The following is a 20,540-nucleotide window of genomic DNA, read 5'->3' on the forward strand; positions in this document are numbered from 1 at the left end:
TGCCATTTATCTTTTTATATACTGGACATAAACAAATGGCAATCAACTCACTGCACTTCTATTTAGGATCTTTGTTTTGACTCAGCATGTCAGTTCTCTTCCCAATATTTTGGTAAGATAAGATTGCACAAGAACGACTGAAGTCTTTACCTAGCAAACATAACACCTGTAGATAGACACCAGTATGGCATTGTTATTTTCAGCAGCACATGAAAAACGTAATGACAACCCAAACCAGGTTCCCGGGAATAAGTACAAAAGGTCTTGAAATCAGAATATTGGCCACAAGTGTGAGTAAATTCATAAGAGAAGATATACTTCTTTTAGATATTGATGCTACCATTTTTAAAACATTAGAATCACAACAGTTCATTTTAAATCATTGTAGCAATTCACATGGTTTATTGGGGAAATATTCCTATTCACATAATTTGGTTTTAAATTGTTTTGCTTCTCAAGTGGGAATGGTTAGAGGCATGGTGCTGATTCTGTGGTTGTGCTATTGCCTACGTTGCCCATCTCTTCCCCTCAAATCATCCAGGTATCCAAGACATACAAAGTCTCATTAGTCATGTGTAATCCTTTTTATAATAAAAATCCTCTATTTGATTTTAAAATACTTATTTTTTCAATCATGCCAAGTCATTTGAAGCTACCACAAATACAATGTAATCTAATATGTGTTTACTAAGAATTTCTGCTTTGAGTCAGAAAAGGCAGACCCCTTCTACACTGACCTATATTCCAGGATCTGGTCCCAGATTATCTGATTATCCCAGATTATATGGTAGTAGAGACTCATATAATCCACTTCAAAGCGGATAATCTGGGATCACATCCTGGAACACAGGGCAGTGTAGAAGGGGCCGCAATATCTTCTTTCCTTCATCTCATTTCTGAATGTTTTTAAAGGCACAAATATCAACTCATTGACTTCATTGAGATGTACACTGAAGCAAATGCTGTAAGGATTCCAATTTAATCTTGGTGAAAGTGAGGGTCGGAAGGGGGATAGGAAAATTCAAGGGAATGAAAAGAAATAGAGATAGCAAATCACAACAGTCAAAGGGAAAAAACTGCCATTGGAATTAACTGAAATTCTCACTTTTATGTACTAAAGGAAAGGGGCCTTTCGCCTGATAGTAGTCCACAACAATGGTTACTAGGCTTGGTTGAAAAAAAAATGATTCAAAACTCGTTTCGGATGTAGGGGACACTGGTGGTTTGATTCTAAAGTCAATTCCAATTTTCAAAGAAAAAAAAATTCAAAACTTTTCAAAACTTCCAAGAATTCCTAATCCTTTCATTAATGGTTTGAAAGTGTTATTTCCTGTTTCATTGGGTGGTCTTTACTTTGAAAGTAGTTGTTTTACTCCAGAAGCGGGGGAAAGCAAGCAGAGGAAATTCCTTCCTTCTCTGGTTTAAAACTGGCTTCTCTGGCTTGAGCCAAAGCCAGGGACCAGAAGCAGGGAAAAGCAAGCAGAGGAAATCCATTCCTTCTCTGGTTTAAAACTGGCTTCTCTGGCTTGAGCCGAGGCCAGGGACCAGAAGCGGGGAAAAACAAGCGGAGGAAATTCATTCCTTCTCTGGTTTAAAACTGGCTTCTCTGACTTGAGCCGAGGCCAGGGACCAGAAGCGGGGAAAAGCAAGCGGAGGAAATTCATTCCTTCTCTGGTTTAAAACTGGCTTCTCTGGCTTGAGTCGAGGCCAGGAAATTCCTTCCTTCTCTGGTTTAAAACTGGCTTGAGCTGAGGCCAGGAAATTATTTCCTTCTCTGGTTTAAAACTGGCTTCTCTGACTTGAGCCAAGGCCAGAGACCAGAAGCGGGGAAAAGCAAGCGGAGGAAATTCATTTCTTCTCTGGTTTAAAACTGGCTTCTCTGACTTGAACCGAGGCCAGGGACCAGAAGCGGGGAAAAGCAAGCGGAGAAAATTCATTCCTTCTCTGGTTTAAAACTGGCTTCTCTGGCTTGAGCCGAGGCCAGGGACCAGAAGCGGGGAAAAGCAAGCGGAGGAAATTCATTCCTTCTCTGGTTTAAAACTGGCTTCTCTGACTTGAGCCGAGGCCAGGGACCAGAAGCGGGGAAAAGCAAGCGGAGGAAATTCATTCCTTCTCTGGTTTAAAACTGGCTTCTCTGGCTTGAGTCGAGGCCAGGAAATTCCTTCCTTCTCTGGTTTAAAACTGGCTTGAGCTGAGGCCAGGAAATTATTTCCTTCTCTGGTTTAAAACTGGCTTCTCTGACTTGAGCCGAGGCCAGAGACCAGAAGCGGGGAAAAGCAAGCGGAGGAAATTCATTTCTTCTCTGGTTTAAAACTGGCTTCTCTGACTTGAGCCGAGGCCAGGGACCAGAAGCGGGGAAAAGCAAGCGGAGGAAATTCATTCCTTCTCTGGTTTAAAACTGGCTTCTCTGGCTTGAGCCGAGGCCAGGGACCAGAAGCGGGGAAAAGCAAGCGGAGGAAATTCACTCCTTCTCTGGTTTAAAACTGGCTTCTCTGGCTTGAGTCGAGGCCAGGAAATTCTTTCCTTCTCTGGTTTAAAACTGGCTTCTCTGGCTTGAGCCGAGGCCAGGAAATTCCTTCCTTCTCTCGTTTAAAACCAGCTTCTCTGGCTTGATCTGAGGCCAGGGACCAGAAGCGGGAAAAAGCTGAATAATTTCCGACTCACTTCCTGAGTCGTAACAAAAATGGCAGAAAAAGCTTAGGAAGGGAAAGGGATTTCCGGTTTTTAAAAAAGCTCTGATATCGTTTCAAAAAGGTAATTTTAACGAAATTATTACGAGCAACTAGTTATCCAGGAGACTCTATCCATGCCTAATTGTTACCGACGGTTAAATGTGAACAGATAATTTAAATGTGGGAATACTAGCTGCCCTGAGTCCTTTCGGGGAGAGAGAGCGGGTTATGGTTATTTATCCAAAGCATCATGATCTGCAGTATATTGGAAGTGGGTCTGAATCATCCCTCCCCTTCCAAATCATACGTTTAAACAATACCCTTTCTGAAACACCAGGAGAATCACAAGATTTCTGTAGGGGTCGAATCTCCATTCAAGGAAATATTTTGTTTTGTAAATAGAAAAGGGAAGAGGGTGGTAGAAAAGGCATCTCACAAGAATGCTAGATGGAAGAATGATCTCTGGATGCACCTGGAAAAAATGAGCTACAACACAATCTAAAAAAGGACTGGGTTAAGATGGGGGCTAAGCAGAAGGCTTTGTTTGACTTTGAGAAGAAGCTGAATTGTGTCATTGAAGGGCCACATGGCTGAAATAAAGGGTAAGGCATGTAAAATTAACGTTTGAGAAAAATAATATGTTTTCATGATCAGATTGTTTATATCGCTTAATGGAGCAATTCTTTGAATTGCAGGTACAACGTCTTGTCTCTTTTGACCCAGAAACATTAACTTTCAAGAATAGCAAGCAAGTTTTGCTTTCAGTGGAACCAATTCATCCTGCCCCTGTCCATTATTTACTTCTCTCTCACAAGGAGTAAAACAAGCAGTGTACTTGCGTGCACACTTTCTTTAGTGATCCCAGCATCTGGAAAGAATGACATATTTAGTCCTTTCCTTCCTGTGTCATAGTTAGTGATCACACATGATATATACTCATGTATAAATTAATCTTATAAAATAAGGACAGTTTTTGGAACTAAAATTTTAGATTTCTATAGATAAATCGAGGGTCATTCTACATATGAGGAATGCATCGCTTGGCCATCACTGCCATTTTCTTGCCCTAGCATTCAACAAAGCACAATGGCACCATGGCAGAGAGTGGGAAGAGTGGGTATTTCTTTTAGGTTCTCATGGTACAGACTAAACTCTCTCCTTTAAGCACTCTTCTCAAGAGGTTCCTTTATTGATAAGAGTTACGGTATATAAGAGTTATGGTAAAGTGATTTCATTTACCTGTGGATAAGTCGACCCAGTTTTTTGGAGTTGACTTTTTTGACGGACATTTCTAGACTTGTCCATGAGTACTATATACAGTAATTTAATTAGATTTACTATGAATTCAAACTTTTTCTATTTTCGCATTTTCTTTTGGCCACATTGGCATGACATGAAACTTTGGGAACTTGTTTGTGTTGTTGTTTGTAATTAGACAGCAGGTCTTCGTCGTTTTCACTACACTTTCCCATAGACAGTAAATAATTTAACAGTATCTGAAAAAGTACATTCTTTGACTGAGTGATTCTTCAGTGTTTTATTTAGTGAAGCCTATAAGATTCCCGATAGTCATCTACGGATGTGAGAGCTGGACCATAGGGAAGGCTGAGCGAAATAAGAGAGATGCTTTTGGTGTTGGAGGAAAGTTCTGAGAGTGCCTTGGATCGCGAGAAGCTCCAACCAGTCCATACTTCAAGAAATAAAGCCCGACTGCTCATTGGAGGGAAGGATAGTAGAGGCCAAGATGAAGTATTTTGGCCACATCATGAGAAAAAAGGAAAGCTTAGAGAAGACAGTTATGCTGGGGAAAATGGTAAGGAAAAGGAAGAGAGACCAAGGGCAAGATGGATGGATGACATCCTTGAAGTGTCTGGATTGACCTTGAAGGAGCTGGGGGTGGTGACGGCCAACAAGGAGCTCTGGTGTGGGCTGGTCCATGAGACCACGAACAGTCGGAAATGACTGAACGAATGAACAACAACAAACATAAGATACCTAAAAACCCTCTCCAAGGAAAAGGAAGCCAGGACTGAATGTGGGAAGGGAGATTCAATTATGTTGTGGCTCTCTGCTACAGTGCTTTCTAAATTCTCCTCATTTGTATGTTCACAAACTCCTAATTACAAAGACCATTTAATTTCTAATGCTCCATTCCCCTCATATGTACATACCATTACTGGGCCCATCATTCCCAAGGGCTGAGGCTTCCTTCTTGTGACGATGGAGGGTATGCAGTTCATGTGAAGAGCAGTTATTAAGCTGTGACATGTTCAGCATCTCCTGGAGCATAGATCGATTCTTTTCCACTCTGTCTGCCAGGGACAGGGTGGTGGCATGGCTTCCACCACTGCCAAGACTGTCCCAGCTCTCCGTCCTCCAAAGGCGTCCTGTTGTTGCCATCCCACAAGTGTCAGTTGGGTGGCCAAATGAACAGCTTTCAACATCTCTGACTTGAACTAGGTGGCCTTCTCCACCATTTACTTCCTCAAAAGATTTCTGGAGGCAGGAAAGGTCCTTTAGGGAGCTGGCTCCATAGAGACCATTTCGGGATGCCCTTTTTGTCGTTCTTCCTGAACAGCCCTTTTTATCCTGAATATTTCTTCCGCGAAGCCTCCGGAACTCCTCAGGTGACATCCAGGCAACGTTTGTAGGTTCTTCTTCTGCCTTAGATCCTGTATGCTTTTCAAAATCACTGCCATGTGAACTTGCTGGGATTGCTTCTAGAGATTCCTTTTGTCTGGAATGTGGGTAATCAGCACTGTCCAACAGCACATCTGTCAGGTAGGTGCGAATCTGAGCCTGTGGTTCCACAACTGCATCCTGAGAAGCAGGGTCTTTTGGTGGCTTTCCTTTCCAGGCTTTACTTTTTTTGATAGAAGTCCGTTCCTGGGATGGTGCTTCAGCCTGCTTAGTGACACCCCTCTTCTCTTTTAGTGCTTTGACCTTGGATTCCAAAACAGAGGTCCCCTTGCATGGATTCCCTGAAAGTCCAACTGGGACCCATGCTGGGCCATTGAGGCAATAATTGTCTATCTCCTCAGGGCTTTCAAGGGGATGTTTGGATCTAGAAATATTTTTGATGCATTGCTTCATGCTTTTCAAGACTTTCCTCTTTTCAGTAGGGAAATTTCCATCCATGTTTCCACTACCAGTAGGCAACAGACCTTTCATGGAGAAACAAGAAAAGCAATGTGAACAAATCCTTGTTTGCTTGGCAGGAGGTAATTCTCCAAAGATAATGCATACCAAGGAAGACTTAAGTGGTATACAGTTCTGTTATATTTCTGCACTCAAAATACTAATAACACCACAAGACAATTCTGCATAACTTCTATAATTTGTACATTGAAACATTTATTTTTTATCTATACTACTAGCCATCCCCTGCCACGCCTTGCTGTGGCCCACTCTGGTGGTCATGAGGGTTCTTTGTGGGAGGTTTGGCCCAATTCTATTGTTGGTGGGGTTCAGAATGCTCTGTGATTGTAGGTGAACTACAAATCCCAGCAACTACAACTCCCAAATGTCAAGATTCTATTTTCCCCAAATTCTGCCAGGGTTCACATTTGGGCATATTCGTGTAGAGTTTGGTCCAGATCCATCATTGTTTGAGTCCACAGTGCTCTCTGGATGTAGGTGAACTAAAACCAAAGGACACTGCCCACCAAACACTTCCAGTATTTTCTGTTGCTCATGGGAGAACTGTGTAACACGTTTGGTTCAATTCCATCGTTGGTGGGGTTCAGAATGCTCTTTGATTGCAAGTGAACTATACATCCCAGCAACTACAACTCTCAAATGACAATATCAATTTTTTTGAGTGAAGGACATAAGACATACATTGGGTTGTTAGGTGTCTTGTGTCCAAATTTGGTGTCAGTTCATCCAGTGGTTTTTGAGTTCTGTTAATCCCACAAACGAACATTACATTTTTATTTATATAGATTTCGTCTGCTTACCCTGAGTATTGAAAGGAGCTTAAGTATGTCAACTACTGAAATTCTGCTCAATAACCATTGTCAGAGCTGTGTTTACTACATACTATATCTTATATATAGATCAACACCAATCAAGAAGATCAACATCTGGCCAGGAAACTGGGATGGATACAGGATGGAAGATGTTTATCATTAATTTACAACTTTGGGACTATATCAACAGAATATTCCTATAAAAAACTCAGTCTAATAATGATCAAATTGTGACAGACAGAGACGCTGTTCACCCGCCATGCTCTGCTCCATGGAAGGAGAGAGATGGTGTATTCAGATAGTGGCAGATCTGCACGGGAGCAGTCTGGTCACTTTGGGGCTTCTTTCTCAAGTGAAGAGGAAGAAGTGTGCTTTTGGAGTCTAAGATTTTGTGCAGGGAGTCAGGTTCTGCTGTATGGAAAACAGAGATCTTGCTCTTGGGATTGTGCTTAGGGAAAGAAGTTTTGATATCTCAGAGATTTGAAGTTTTGGTGTTATGGAAGTTATGGAACTATGCATTGGCAGGCTGCAGGAAAGCAGGGTCTGGCCTAACAGGTGCTTCTCCAAGGAGTGAAAAAATGATATGGTAAGATTTTGGTTGCATGTGGATGAATGCATGTACATCTGTGTGAATGTTGAGTGAAAATTTAATTCCCCTTTGTTTGTTTGTTAACCAATGTAATTGTGAATCCAATGTAGTTGCATAGAATCTGTATGTATGTCCAATGTCATTCTTTGTCCAAATGTTTTCTGTAATATGATAGACCTTCTCACACTAGAAATTGTAATAAAAAGAACCTATGCTTCAAAGTTATTGAAAAGTCATTCATGACACAGGCATGACAACTGAACTGGAAGGTTGAACTGAACTGGAGGTTGAACTGAACTGGAAATTGTTATATGACTGATAATGTTTTAGATTGTTTTAACTTACTGTTTTAAATTGTTGTTATATCTGTTATAATTGTTTCGTATGTTGTGGCATCAAACTGTTTCCTGTGTAAGCTGCTCTGAGTCCCCCCTCGGGGGTTGAGAAGGGCGGGGTAGAAATGTTGGAAACAAACAAATAAATAAACACAGTTCTTAGCAGTTGCTCTCTGTGTGCTCCCATGAGGAAGAGTTTCCATCTAAAGGCAACAAGTTCACCATGTCTAAGCCCTCTAGAGACCAGCACACTGCCTCTTCTGGTCCCTACTTCTCTAACCTAGAAAAAATTAGCTTCTTGAACTGTGGTTTGAGTAAATTCATTAACTTTGTGGCACCATCAGAAAAACACCCTCCTAAACTTGAATGTCTTCCCCATTTTCTTCAGTCTCAATTTACACTGCAAGAACAGGAACACAACTTCAATGTAAATTGAGACTCGCCCATACTTTAGCAATACAATGCATGACTCTGATGATTTAATAAAGTTACCAGTTCAATGATGGTTGCGATTGGAAGGTAAAGATCTTCAAGAAGATTTTAGAAGCAATGACAAGAAAAAACAATGCAGGACATAGATCACCTCTGGATTAGAGTACAGAGATGATGCTGGCTTGCTGGAAACCACAATAAATGCCAGCTCCAATTCACATCCATTTTGGACCATCAATTCTTTCAGCCGTTACATCACTCTGACTGTGAGCTGGGGAGTCTGCTATCTAAGGCCAAATCCAGAACTAGACAAGGTCACATGTTTGCCAAGACCTAAACTGGTACTGAGGCAACTGGGGATTTTACCACATTAGGATATACACCATTTTTGAGACTGTTTGAGAATGATTTTGAACAGGTCCCTTCATATGACATTTGCCTCATCCTGTCAGTATTCTGTCAGAATCCGTCTGCAAAGCATCGCAGAAATTGAGTATTTGCAGACAGAATTCTAATCGTGTTTTTTGAAATACATTGCTAAAGTGCTGTTTCTGTGTGTGATAGGAAAATCTGTATGCATCTCATCAGCAATTATACTTTTTAAAACATTATAGAGTGATGTAGAGGGTGTTCTGAATGGGAGGAGCCAGCCTTCCATTGTATGATGAGTCAAAGCACAGTATTTTCCAATCATAAGAATTGTAATAATCAGGTGTGATGAGGAGAGTATGCATCCCGTCTCAATACAGTATGCATCCAGTCCTAAAAATATATGGGATGCATACTGATATAAATGGATTGTATCCCAATGTGATAAGGTCCTGGCTAAACAGCACTACTATTCTCATCTTGCACAAAGTAATACAGAAAGTAGAAAAGCAAGCAGCTTTTGGTTCCTACTTACAATGACTTTCAGATTACCTGTCCGAATGTATCTCTTTCTATGTCCCATCTAGGAGTTTAAGATCTTCTGGAGAGACCCTGCTCTTGGCCCCACTTTTGTCGCAAACGCGCTTGGTGGGAACGAGGGACAGGGCCTTCTCAGTGGTGGCCCCCCACCTGTAGAATTCACTTCTTAGGGAAATTAGGTCATCTTCATCCATTCTCTCCTTTAAAAAAAAGGTAAATGTTGTCCCCTGACATTAAGTCCAGTCATATCTGACTCTGGGGTGTGGTGCTCATCTCCATTTCTAAGCTGAAGAGCCAGCATTTTCCATAGACACCTCCAAGGTCATGTGGCCGGCATGACTGCATGGAGCGCCATTACCTTCCCGCCGGAGCAGTACCTATTGATCTACTCACATTTGCATGTTTTCGAACTGCTAGGTTGGCAGAAGCTAGGGCTGACAGTGGAAGCTCACATCGCTCCCCGAAACTGAACTGCGACCTTTCGGTCAACAAGCTCAGCAGCTCAGCGCTTTAACCCACTGTGCCACGGGGGCTCTCACGTGGATGTGGGACCAGGCCTTTGGCCGATCTATGCAGACTTGACTATGACAATGACGACAATTGCCATGGAAATGGACTATGGGCAAGCTTGATGGTCTCTCCAATCTACAGAATTTGGCTAGACAATAGCCACTAGGATGGTTTATTTTTGTAGATTTTATTGTATTAACTTAATGTTTTTAACTATTTAATTATTGGTTTTGGTATGTATTTATTGCGTTTATCTGTAGGCATCAAATATGTGCCGGCTGGAAGTTGCTCTGAGTCCCCCCTCACAGGGGGTTGAGAAGGGCGGGGTACAAATATCCAAAATAAATAAAATAAAATAATTAATTAAGATGTACAGGGGAAGCCTTAACTGAGATGCCACTTCTGCCACTGAATCCTGGATTTGATATTTGTCTCCTATTTTCATCCCAACCCTCAATTCCAGTTAGCAGGAAACACTGACATAGAATCAAAGAGTTGGAATAGACCTCATGGGCCATCCAGTCCAACCCCCTGCCAAGAAGCAGGAATATTGCATTCAAATCACCCCTGACAGATGGCCATCCAGCCTCTGCTTAAAAGCTTCCAAAGAAGGAACCTCCACCACACTCTGGGGCAGAGAGTTCCACTGCTGAACGGCTCTCACAGTCAGGAAGTTCTTCATAGAATCAAAGAGTTGGAAGAGACCTCATGGGCCATCCAGTCCAACCCCCTGCCAAGAAGCAGGAATATTGCATTCAAATCACCCCTGACAGATGGCCATCCAGCCTCTGTTTAAAAGCTTCCAAAGAAGGAGCTTCCACCACACTCCGGGGCAGAGAGTTCCACTGCTGAACAGCTCTCACAGTCAGGAAGTTCTTCATAGAATCATAGAGATGGAAGAGACCTCATGGGCCATCCAGTCCAACCCCCTGCCAAGAATCAGGAATATTGCATTCAAATCACCCCTGACAGATGGCCATCCAGCCTCTTCTTAAAAGCCTCCAAAGAAGGAGCCTCCACCACACTCCGGGGCAGAGAGTTCCACTGCTGAAAGGCTCTCACAGTCAGGAAGTTCTTCCTCATGTTCAGATGGAATCTCCTCTCTTGTAGTTTGAAGCCATTGTTCCGCGTCCTAGTCTCCAAGGAAGCAGAAAACAAGCTTGCTCCCTCCTCCCTGTGGCTTCCTCTCACATATTTATACATGGCTATGAATATGTGAGAGGAAGCCACATATTCATAGCCATGTATAAATATGTGAGATGGCCATCCAGCCTCTGCTTAAAAGCCTCCAAAGAAGGAGCCTCCACCACACTTGATTTTATGGTTATAATGTATATTTGTTGTTAACTGTGTATTGATGTAATTTTGTGTTTGATTGTCTTTATGATGCAGGCATCAAATTGTGCCTTTGCTTTTGTAAGCCGCCCTGAGTCCCCTTCGGGGTGGGAAGGGCGGGGTAAAAGAACCCCAAATAAATAAATACATAAATACACAAATAAATAAATAAATAAACACTCTGGGGCAGAGAGTTCCACTGCTGAACGGCTCTCACAGTCAGGAAGTTCTTCCTCATGTTCAGATGGAATGCACTTCATGCACTTGTGGGCAAGAGAAGGCAAACTATTTTGCAGGCAAAAGGGAACGTGGTTCACTCTAAAAGAGAAGTAAAGTTACCATATTCTAGAAAAGCCAACAGGTTTATACTCACCAATCCTTTTTGTATCAGCAGCAACTCTGCTTCCATGAAAAGTGTGGTGATGTGGACCGCCACGCTAGAGAACCACCGTTCTGGGACGACATTCTTCTTAGATCCAGGCAGGCAAATGAAAAGAAATAGAAACAAAAATCGTTGTTGAAATTCTGGTTTGTAGTCATCTCAGGTTCTAGATCTTGAAGAGAAGCGGGATGATAAGGCCTCTTTGATTTGGGGCATAAATATTATTTCTTTCCATTGACTCTGTACCTTTTTTGGTTGATCTTTTTAAGCAAAAGGCATGATTCAAAGATATACTGTTTTCTTTACAGCCCAAGAGAAGTTTGTCTGTTTTTAAAGCTGTGCTTATGACACCGGTAGAGCCTATCAGCAAGCCAAGGATGGTCGGATCGGCCTTCGCCCAGATAAAGAAATCCCACATAGGGAGGCCTCAGAGAGTCCAGCTAGGCCTCAAACTGCCTTTAGGAAAATAACGCTTCCTGCTGCGGCTTTCGAAGCGTCACACCCCTTAAAGGGAGCAAGATGCGGAGAAAGCAAAAGGAAGGAGGAGTGGGGGGAGTTTTGGAGTTTGAGTAACTCTCCTCAGCAGCAATGTGACCTCTCTTCTCCCTCCTTCCCTCTCTCTCCCGCCTGCCTCTGCTTCCTCAAGCCAGCTGTGGACAAGCCTTGGGAATGGGAATTGGCCTTCTGCTTTGCAAGGAGCCGCATACCAGGGAATCCAACCCAAAACCACGAGAGCGGCCTGCTTCTACATAGGCCGCACTGTGTGTGGAGGGACCTGTCACGTTGCCATGGCTACCGACTAGCACAAAAAAGGAGGGAGGAGGAAGAGGCCTGGATGTAAACCGGGAAGAAATGTTATGAAAAGGCTCAAGTTAGCTGAGTGCAAAGGAGAGGGGGGGAAAGGCCCAGCATGTAACACTACACCTCGGGACCAAAGCCCCCCTCAGAGGACAAAAATCAAGGAGGAAAAGTATAGGGAGGAGGAGAGGGGAAGCTAGGCCAACCTTGGCTGCCATTCAGGAATGCCCCTTGCTTTGTTGAGTCTCCATTTTTGTAGGCAGCCGGCTAGAATTTTAAACACCCTCAGAGACCTGGGAAAATCGTTTTGAGAGAGAAGCAGCATTTTTCAAGAAGTTTAGGAGGATTCATACAGGGAACATACAACTCCTCTCTTGCAACAGCTCCACTGGCTGCCGATCACCTTCCTAGCACAATTCAAAGTGCTGGTTTTAACCTTTAAAGCCCTAAACGGTTCTGGTGCAGGCTACCTGTCCAAACGTATCTCCTGTTACGAACCATCACAAAGTTTAAGATCATCAGGAGGGGCCTGCTCTCGATCCCACCCTCATCACAAACACGTTGAATGGGGATGAGAGACAGGGCCTTCTTGGCAGTGGCACCCCATCTGTGGAACTCCCTCTCCAGGAACATCAGACTAGCCACCTCCCTCTTGTCTTCTAGTTTTCTTCTAGTTTGGGACCAGGTGTTTGACTAGTGAACAAATCCTGAACCAAACTCACTATAAAATCCTCTATTTCTTGATGATATTGCTTGGATACACTATTGTTCATGGACAAAATCTGCAGCAAAGGCACATCAACTTGAGGATCATCTATTGTAAGTGTACTTGGCCGAGTCAGTATGTTCAGTTTTCTTCTAAGTTTGCGATTCTCGCCCATCATCAGGAGAGGCTGTGCTCTCGATTCCACCCTCATCGCAAACGCATTTAGTGGGAACGAGAGACAGGGCCTTTTTGGCAGTGGCCTTCTTGGCTTTGGGACCAGGCGTTTGACTAGTGAAAAAATCCTGAACCAAACTCACTATAAAATCCTCTATTTCTTGATGATATTGCTTGGATACACTATTGTTCATGGATAAAATCTGCACCAAAGGCCCATCAACTTTAGGATCATCTATTGTAAGTCCACAGTATGTTCAGTTTTTTTCTAAGTTCGCGATTCTCAGCCATCATCAGGAGAGGCCGTGCTCTCAATCCCACCCTCATCGCAAACGCATTTAGTGGGAACGAGAGACAGGGCCTTCTCGGTAGTGGCGCCCCGTCTGTGGAACTCCCTCTCCAGGGGCATCAGACTAGACACCTCCCTCTTGTCTTTTAGAAGACAATTGAAGACTTGGCTTTGGGACCAGGCGTTCGACTAGTGAACAAATCCTGAACCAAACTCACTATAAAACCCTGTATTTCTTGATGATATAGCTTGGATACACTATTGTTCATGGATAAAATCTGCAGCAAAGACCCATCAGCTTTAGGATCATCTACTGTAAGTCCACTTGGCCGAGTCACTATGTTCAGTTTTCTTCTAAGTTCGTGATTCTCAGCCATCATCAGGAGAGGCCGTGCTCTCAATCCCACCCTCATCGCAAACGCATTTAGTGGGAACGAGAGACAGGGCCTTCTTGGCAGTGGCCTTCTTGGCTTTGGGACCAGGCATTCGACTAGTGAACAAATTCTGAACCAAACTCACTATAAAATCCTCTATTTCTTGATGATATTGCTTGGATACACTATTGTTCATGGATAAAATCTGCACCAAAGGCCCATCAACTTTAGGATCATCTATTGTAAGTCCACTTGGCTGAGTCAGTATGTTCAGTTTTCTTCTAAGTTCGCGATTCTCGGCCATCACCAGGAGAGGCTGTGCTCTCGATCCCACCCTCATCGCAAACGCGTTTCGTGGGGACGAGAGAAAGGGCATTCCCGGCGGTGGCGCCCCGTCTGTGGAACTCCCTCTCCAGGGACATCAGACTGGCCACCTCCCTCCTGTCTTCTAGAAGACAATTGAAGACTTGGCTGTGGGACCAGGCGTTCGACTAGTGAACAAATCCTGAACCAAACTCACTATAAAATCCTCTATTTCTTTATGATTTTGCTTGGATACACTATTGTTCATGGATAAAACCTGCAGCAAAAGCCCATCAACTTTAGGATCATCTATTGTAAGTCCACCTGGCCTAGTCACTATGTTCAGTTTTCTTCTAAGTTTGCGATTCTCGGCCATCATCAGGAGAGGCCGTGCTCTCTATCCCACCCTCATCGCAAACACATTTAGTGGGGACGAGAGACAGGGCCTTCTTGGCAGTGGCGCCCCGTCTGTGGAACTCCTTCTCCTGGGACATCAGACTGGCCACCTCCCTCCTGTCTTCTACAAAACAAGGAGGGACCAGGCGTTCGACTAGTGAACAATGGAAATATGGAAAGAAGACTTTGGACTCTGCGACAATTATTTAACCCAGACTTGGATTGATTTTAACTGGCGTGTTTAATCTGATTGATTTAATGAATTGTTTTAATGTTTTAATGTATTGTTGATTTCTATGAGACTGTACAATGCGTACAGTGATTGTTGTAAGGCCACCCTGAGTCCTCCCTTGGGGGCAGAAGGGTAGGGTATAAATATATGTAGTAAATCAAAATAATAAATTCTGATTGGATAAGGGTGCATTCAAATGTATGTAGAGGGGATTTAATTTGATTCAGCAAAAGGGAGACAATGCACTTCCGCAACTGATGTGGAATTTAGCTCTTACCACTTCATCACACTGACAGCCCGCCCCATTTTACTGGCAGCCACTGTAAATTTACTGGGAGTCAAGGCTGCCATCAGATGGCTTCTGGGCAGTGCTCCTGCCCCCCCCCCCCTTGCTTTGTTGCATTGTCTTATGCAAAACTAGGTAACTTTGTTGCACTATCACACAATGATGTAGAAGTGAGATTTTCAACTAAAATGCCTGTTGCATGAATCCCCCAAAATACATGTTTCCCAAATTATTATGATTATGACTATTACTATTATTATTTGAAACACAACAAGATGAGTTCACAGCAGGCACTCTGCTGGCTGTTGAATTGGATCACACGTCGGACACTTCCTTTTTTTTTTTTTGGTCGTGTCAGGAGCAATTTGAGAAACTGCAAGTCGCTTCTGGTGTGAGAGAATTGGCCGTCTGCAAGGACGTTGCCCAGGGGATGCCTGGATGATTTGATGTTTTCATCATCCTTGTGGGAGGCTTCTCTCATGTCCCCGCATGAGGAGCTGGAGCTGATAGAGGGAGCTTATCTGCCTCTCCCCAGATTCGAACCTGCGACCTGTCGGCCTTCAGTCCTGCTGGCTCAGGGGTTTAACCCACTGCCCACCCACTTCCTAAGTGTCTAGGGCTGTGTGATGTATTGGTGAATAATGCGTGCAGATCCCAGATCCCATCTGCAGCTGGCAGATGGTAATTTTGTCAGCGCCAATTGTGTTGAAGTGCAGGCCAAGGTCTTTAGGCACTGTACTGTGTGCCTATCACCACTGGGACCACCTTTACTGGCTTGTGCCAGAGTCTTTGAAGTTCGATCTTTAAATCCTCATATCGTGTCAGCTTTTCCAGTTGTTTCTCTGCAATCCTGCTGTCACCTGAGATTGCGACATCGATAATCCATACTTTGTTTTTTAACACGATTGTGAGGTTAGGAGTATTGTGCTCCAAAACTCTGTCTGTCTGAATCCAGAAGTCCCAGCAGAAATAATAATAATAATTATTATTATTATCATTATTATTATTACCTTCTTTATTTCTGATTAGGTTCTGAGATTAAGAGATCAATGCCTTTCTTTCTCTGTCTCTACACTCTCAAATGTTACCGTTGTACACAGGTCCACAAAGAACTAGCCATGCATTCCCAAACTGTAAAATAGTTTATCAGAGTTCAAAATAAACAGCAGTTAAAAAGTTATGAATGTTTTAAAAAAGTGATTCTTACCTGAAGTATCTATTGTGCAGCTATCCCAGTTCAGTCCAACATGTTTTGTTTGCTGGGAATGAAAAAAGAAGGCAGGGAGAAAATCACTGAATGGAACAGAAACCTTCAGTCTTTATTCTTGCTGTGTCTGCTGCATTTTCCGTTGCATCCATTGCTGCACGGCATCTGTCCCAAACTGATGCTTTAAGCCGTGGCTTTTGATATTCATGATTGGTTTCATAATCCTGATCAACAAAGGAAATCGCTAGGATTATGAAATTGTTTTAATCCAGCACTGCCCAATACACGACTGTTGAATTCAACATATTGGGAATGCACCCCCTTTTAGCAGCACCTTCCAAAAGTGTCCCCCCAGACTCCAGCTGTTCCAAAAAGGCCCCAACAAACGGTATGAGGAAATGAGGGAGGCATCCCCCCATCCATCCCTGGCCTTTGCTACCTTGCCACAGAATCAAACTAGAATGTTTCAATTTCCGGTAGTCGGCCCATTTTGCAAATCCCATCAGACAGAAGAAAACTGGGGATTTGATTTGTCACTGATGTTTGCACAGATGCTATTTCTGTCAGAAGATAGACACAGCAGTCTAATAGGGAAGATTACAATGTTTGGAGTTGTTGCTATGTAATTCAATGCGCTTGTGTGGCTGCCTAATTTCAAGAGCTGTCTGCATAGGATGAGAGGGGAACAGGGATGGCTAAATTAGAGTAAATTGGTGTATGCAAACTGGATCGGGGTATAAGGTGGCAACCTGTGTTGGACGGGGTTACACTCCCCCTGAAGTCACAGGTACGCAGTTTGGGAGTCCTCTTGGATTCATCGCTTACGCTTGAGGCTCAGGCGTCGGCGGTGTCCGGGGAGGCTTTTGCACAACTGAGACTCGTGCGCCAACTGCGACCATACCTTGCAAAGGCTGATCTGGCCGGGGTGGTCCATGCCTTGGTCACCTCTAGATTGGACTACTGTAATGCGCTCTACGTGGGGCTGCCCTTGAAAACAGCTCGGAAATTTCAACTGGTCCAACAGGCAGCGGCCAGGATGTTAACTGGTGCTCCTTAAAGAGAGAGGTCAACCCTCCTGTTCAAGGAGCTCCATTGGCTGCCGTTTATTTTTCGAGCCTAATTTAAGATGCAGGTGCTTACCTACAAAGCCCTAAACGGTTTGGGACCATCCTACCTGCGTGACCGCATCTCCGTCTACGAACCCACGCGCTCACTTCGTTCATCTGGAGAGGCCCTGCTCGCGATTCCGCCTACGTCGCAGGCGCGTCTGGTGGGAACACGAGACAGGGCCTTTTCTGTGGTGGCCCCCCGACTCTGGAACACCCTCCCCAAAGATCTTAGACAGGCCCCTACATTGGCAGTCTTTAGGAAGAACTTGAAGACCTGGCTATTCCGATGTGCCTTTCCAGAATAAGAAAACTCCAACAACAAGTCCCAGAAGCACTTTAGTAGAAATTAAGATTGCTGGCACACTGCACTTACCCTATAATCCTACATATCACCTGTCACATCAGCACTTTTAATCTGACCCATTACTCTGGCCCGGCCCAGTTTTATTGTGTCTTGGTGTATTGTTTTATTGCTTGTTGTTTTAATATTGCTTTAACTGTTTTTGATTTGCTTTAGGTTGTGTATTGTTATGCTATGTTTTGAGGCCTTGGCCTTTGTAAGCCGCATCGCGTCCTTCGGGAGATGTTAGCGGGGTACAAATAAAGTTAATAATAATAATAATAATAATAATAATAATAATAATACACTTTATCATAGTTCTTGGTCCTAGGTACAGCCAGGTTTCTACTCAATGTTACATAGTGTTCTGGAGGCTTAGCTATGCCATATTGTTCTGGAGCAGTGGTTCTCAACCTGGGGTCCCCAGATGTTTTTGGCCTATAACTCCCAGAAATCCCAGCCAGTTTACCAGCTGTTAGGATTTCTGGGAGTTGTAGGCCAAAAACATCTGGGGACCTCAGGTTGAGAACCACTGTTCTGGAGGCTTAGTTATGGCATACAATTAATACTAGGTGACTAGTTTTATTTTTTAAATTGCAACTTCTAAGTGAACAATATGGGGCTGTAGTGGCACGAGTTAAACCACTGAACTGTTGAATCTGCTGACCTAAAGGTTGACAGTTTGAAGCCACGGGTCAGGGTGAGCTCCCGCTGTTAGCCCTAGCTCCTGCTAACCTAGCAGTTCAAAAACATGCAAATGTGAGCAGATCAATAGGTATAATTAGGTGGGAAGGTAGCAAAGGCGCCCATGAAGCCATACCGCCAACAGGACCAGGAGGTGTGTATGGACAACAAGTTCCTCAGCTAGGAAATGGAACGGGAGCACCTCCCCTTGGCCAGAGTTGAGCACCATCTCCAGAAAGCCGGAAATGAAAGAGGAAGCCTTTACCTTTGTTCTGTGTATTTGTATGTCATTGTTATTCCACTGTATTAAATTTATTTATTTATTTGCTATATTTGTATACCACTCTTCTCAGCCCTCAGGTGACTCAGAGCGGTTTACAATAACAAAATTCAATGCTTAAAACATCATAAAACAGCTAAAAACAATTAAAACAATAGCATTATAACAATCAATTAAACATCAAAACATCTCATTAAATGTATTGAATGTTTGCCTATCTGTGTATGTTGTAATCTGCTCTGGAGTCCCCTCGGGGAGATAGAGCGAAATATAGTGTTGTTGTTGTTATAACTGTATGTGATGGTACAGCTGTATCAGAAGCCTAAATTTCCTTTCTATGCATGTGTTTGTTTTGGCCATGCATTTTGCAGTTGGGTGCTTCCTTCCAGGCTGCAGCCATAGGGCCAGCCACCTGCTTATCATCGTTAAGTTCTTTAGCTCTGCCCATTCCCCAGGGTTCTGGGAAGGAAAGGAAAGTTTTTAGTTCAGTCTTACAGTTTAGAAGCTCAGTTACAGCATGTGAGAGCTTTTCCCAATTATAGAGAAGCTCCGTTTCTTAAAAAGCTCTGGGTGGAAATAGTCCCAAAGTTTCTGGGGAAGACAGTTTTCAAAGCTCTGGCTAGGGAACTTACAGCCTCACAGCTCTACAAGCCTCTGGGGAAGACAGACCTAAAGCTTCTGAAGAAAACGGTTTTATAGATCCAAAGATCTCCAGCTGGAAAATCTCTAAAGTTTTGACCGGTAAGGTTTACTCGGGTACCCAAAAAGCAAATTGGAACCGGGAGTAAGGCCCCACGCCAGCCAGCCTAAAGACAGATTGCCCAGGGAGGGGTCAGAGGGTTTTCCTTGTAAAAGAAATAGTTCAAGAAGCAAGCTGCCTGTTCTTTGTGGGCAAGTTAAGAAGAATTTATGTGTTTTGTTGAAGATCTAAGCAATAATAAAGAATTTTGTTAAACTTTCCAAGTTTCTAAAGACTTTGTTTAGGAAAATCCATAGGGCTTCTCAGCCGAGGCACCCCGGTCTCCCATTGGGCGCAAAGAGCACGTCCTGTTTTAAAAGACAGCGTGTGTTAGCACACTGTATGTATCCTCCTTGAATCAAACTATCAGAAAAGTCTACTTTACCTGATGACCCTTCCCTGAAGCACACATCACTGTACTAGAAGTTGTTTCAAAATGATGGCCCCAAGTTCAAAGCAGTACATTTCATGATGTCAGTATGTTCCAATTACACAAAAAAAAATTACAAGTCGTTTAATGTGTTATCACATTGTCAGGTTTTACTCACCATTTTGATCTAGAAACCAATCTAAAAAAATAATGCTGCAAATGGAGAATATCTCAATAAGGCCTTATCTTATTTTGCAGGGTTGCCATCTTCTGGATGTTCAGATTCTTCCAGCTCTTCTCACGTTTAGTAGGCAAACATTTTAAATTACTGGCCAGTTCACTTTGTTTTGTTATGAATTAATAATTGCATACAATTGAAATGGTCAGGTGTATCTACAGCTACTATAAATTGCTGCTGCCAAGTGGTTGAACTGTCACGACCCTCCCCATCCTCTCACAAAAGAAAGAAATGACCATTACTAGAGACCTGAATAGCTCTGTCTATGAGGCAGGTTGTAATCGGGCATCTAGGGAATGATCAGGGGTAGGCTACTGGGGATGGTGTGAATGGGATTTTGTGGGGCTGTGTAGTTTTTGAGATATTTTAATATTTAAGTGTTCCATGACACACAGGATTCATTTTTATATTACTACTAGCCGTCCCCTGCCATGCGTTGCTGTGGCTCAGTCTGGTGATCTGGAAAATAAAGTAATGAGAAAGTGTTGGTTTCTAATATATGTAATTTCTTTATGCTTGTGAGTAAACAGTATTTCTTGCTGTTTCTTTGTCAGTGTTGATGTGGAGAGTGTCTGGTTTGCCCACCCTGGAACATGCAACATATCATTGTCCTTCTCGAAGGGTCCCTTTCAAATCTATGATACTATATCTCTCTGTGGGTGAATCATATCTATCTATCTATCTATCTATCTATCTATCTATCTATCTATCTATCTATCTATCTATCTATATCTATGGCTGGATGGCTTTTTCTCAGGATGACTTTGATTACGTTTTCTTGCCCTGATGAAGGGAGTTGGATTGGATGGCCTGAAGTATTTTCTGATGGTCATGGGGGTTCTGTGTGGGAAGTTTGCCCCGATTCTGTCGTTGGTGGGGT

At 43.2% G+C, this 20,540-nt stretch overlaps 1 protein-coding gene across 4 annotated transcripts in view; it reads right to left on the reverse strand.

Annotated features, from left to right (window-relative positions):
- Nucleotides 1-16,363, reverse strand: part of KIAA1614 (KIAA1614 ortholog) — a 50,961-nt gene extending 34,598 nt beyond the window's left edge. For 2 of the 4 annotated variants that reach the window (XR_010909831.1, XM_067467633.1), the window contains exons 1-2: nt 11,127-11,807; nt 4,844-5,836 (exon numbers count right to left, since the gene is read on the reverse strand). Coding sequence is in view for 3 of the 4 variants with exons in the window: in XM_067467633.1 (XP_067323734.1) it covers nt 4,844-5,810 (967 nt within the window). In the remaining variant the exon portion in view is untranslated. Of the gene's footprint in view, nt 1-4,843; nt 5,837-11,126; nt 11,808-15,900 lie in introns of those variants that run through there. The other 2 variants (XM_060774460.2, XM_060774462.2) reach the window with 2 other exon arrangements.
- Nucleotides 16,364-20,540: the final 4,177 nt, after the last annotated feature.

Source organism: Anolis sagrei, chromosome 4 (genome assembly GCF_037176765.1).
Source record: "Anolis sagrei isolate rAnoSag1 chromosome 4, rAnoSag1.mat, whole genome shotgun sequence".
Taxonomy (NCBI): Eukaryota; Metazoa; Chordata; class Lepidosauria; order Squamata; family Dactyloidae; genus Anolis; species Anolis sagrei.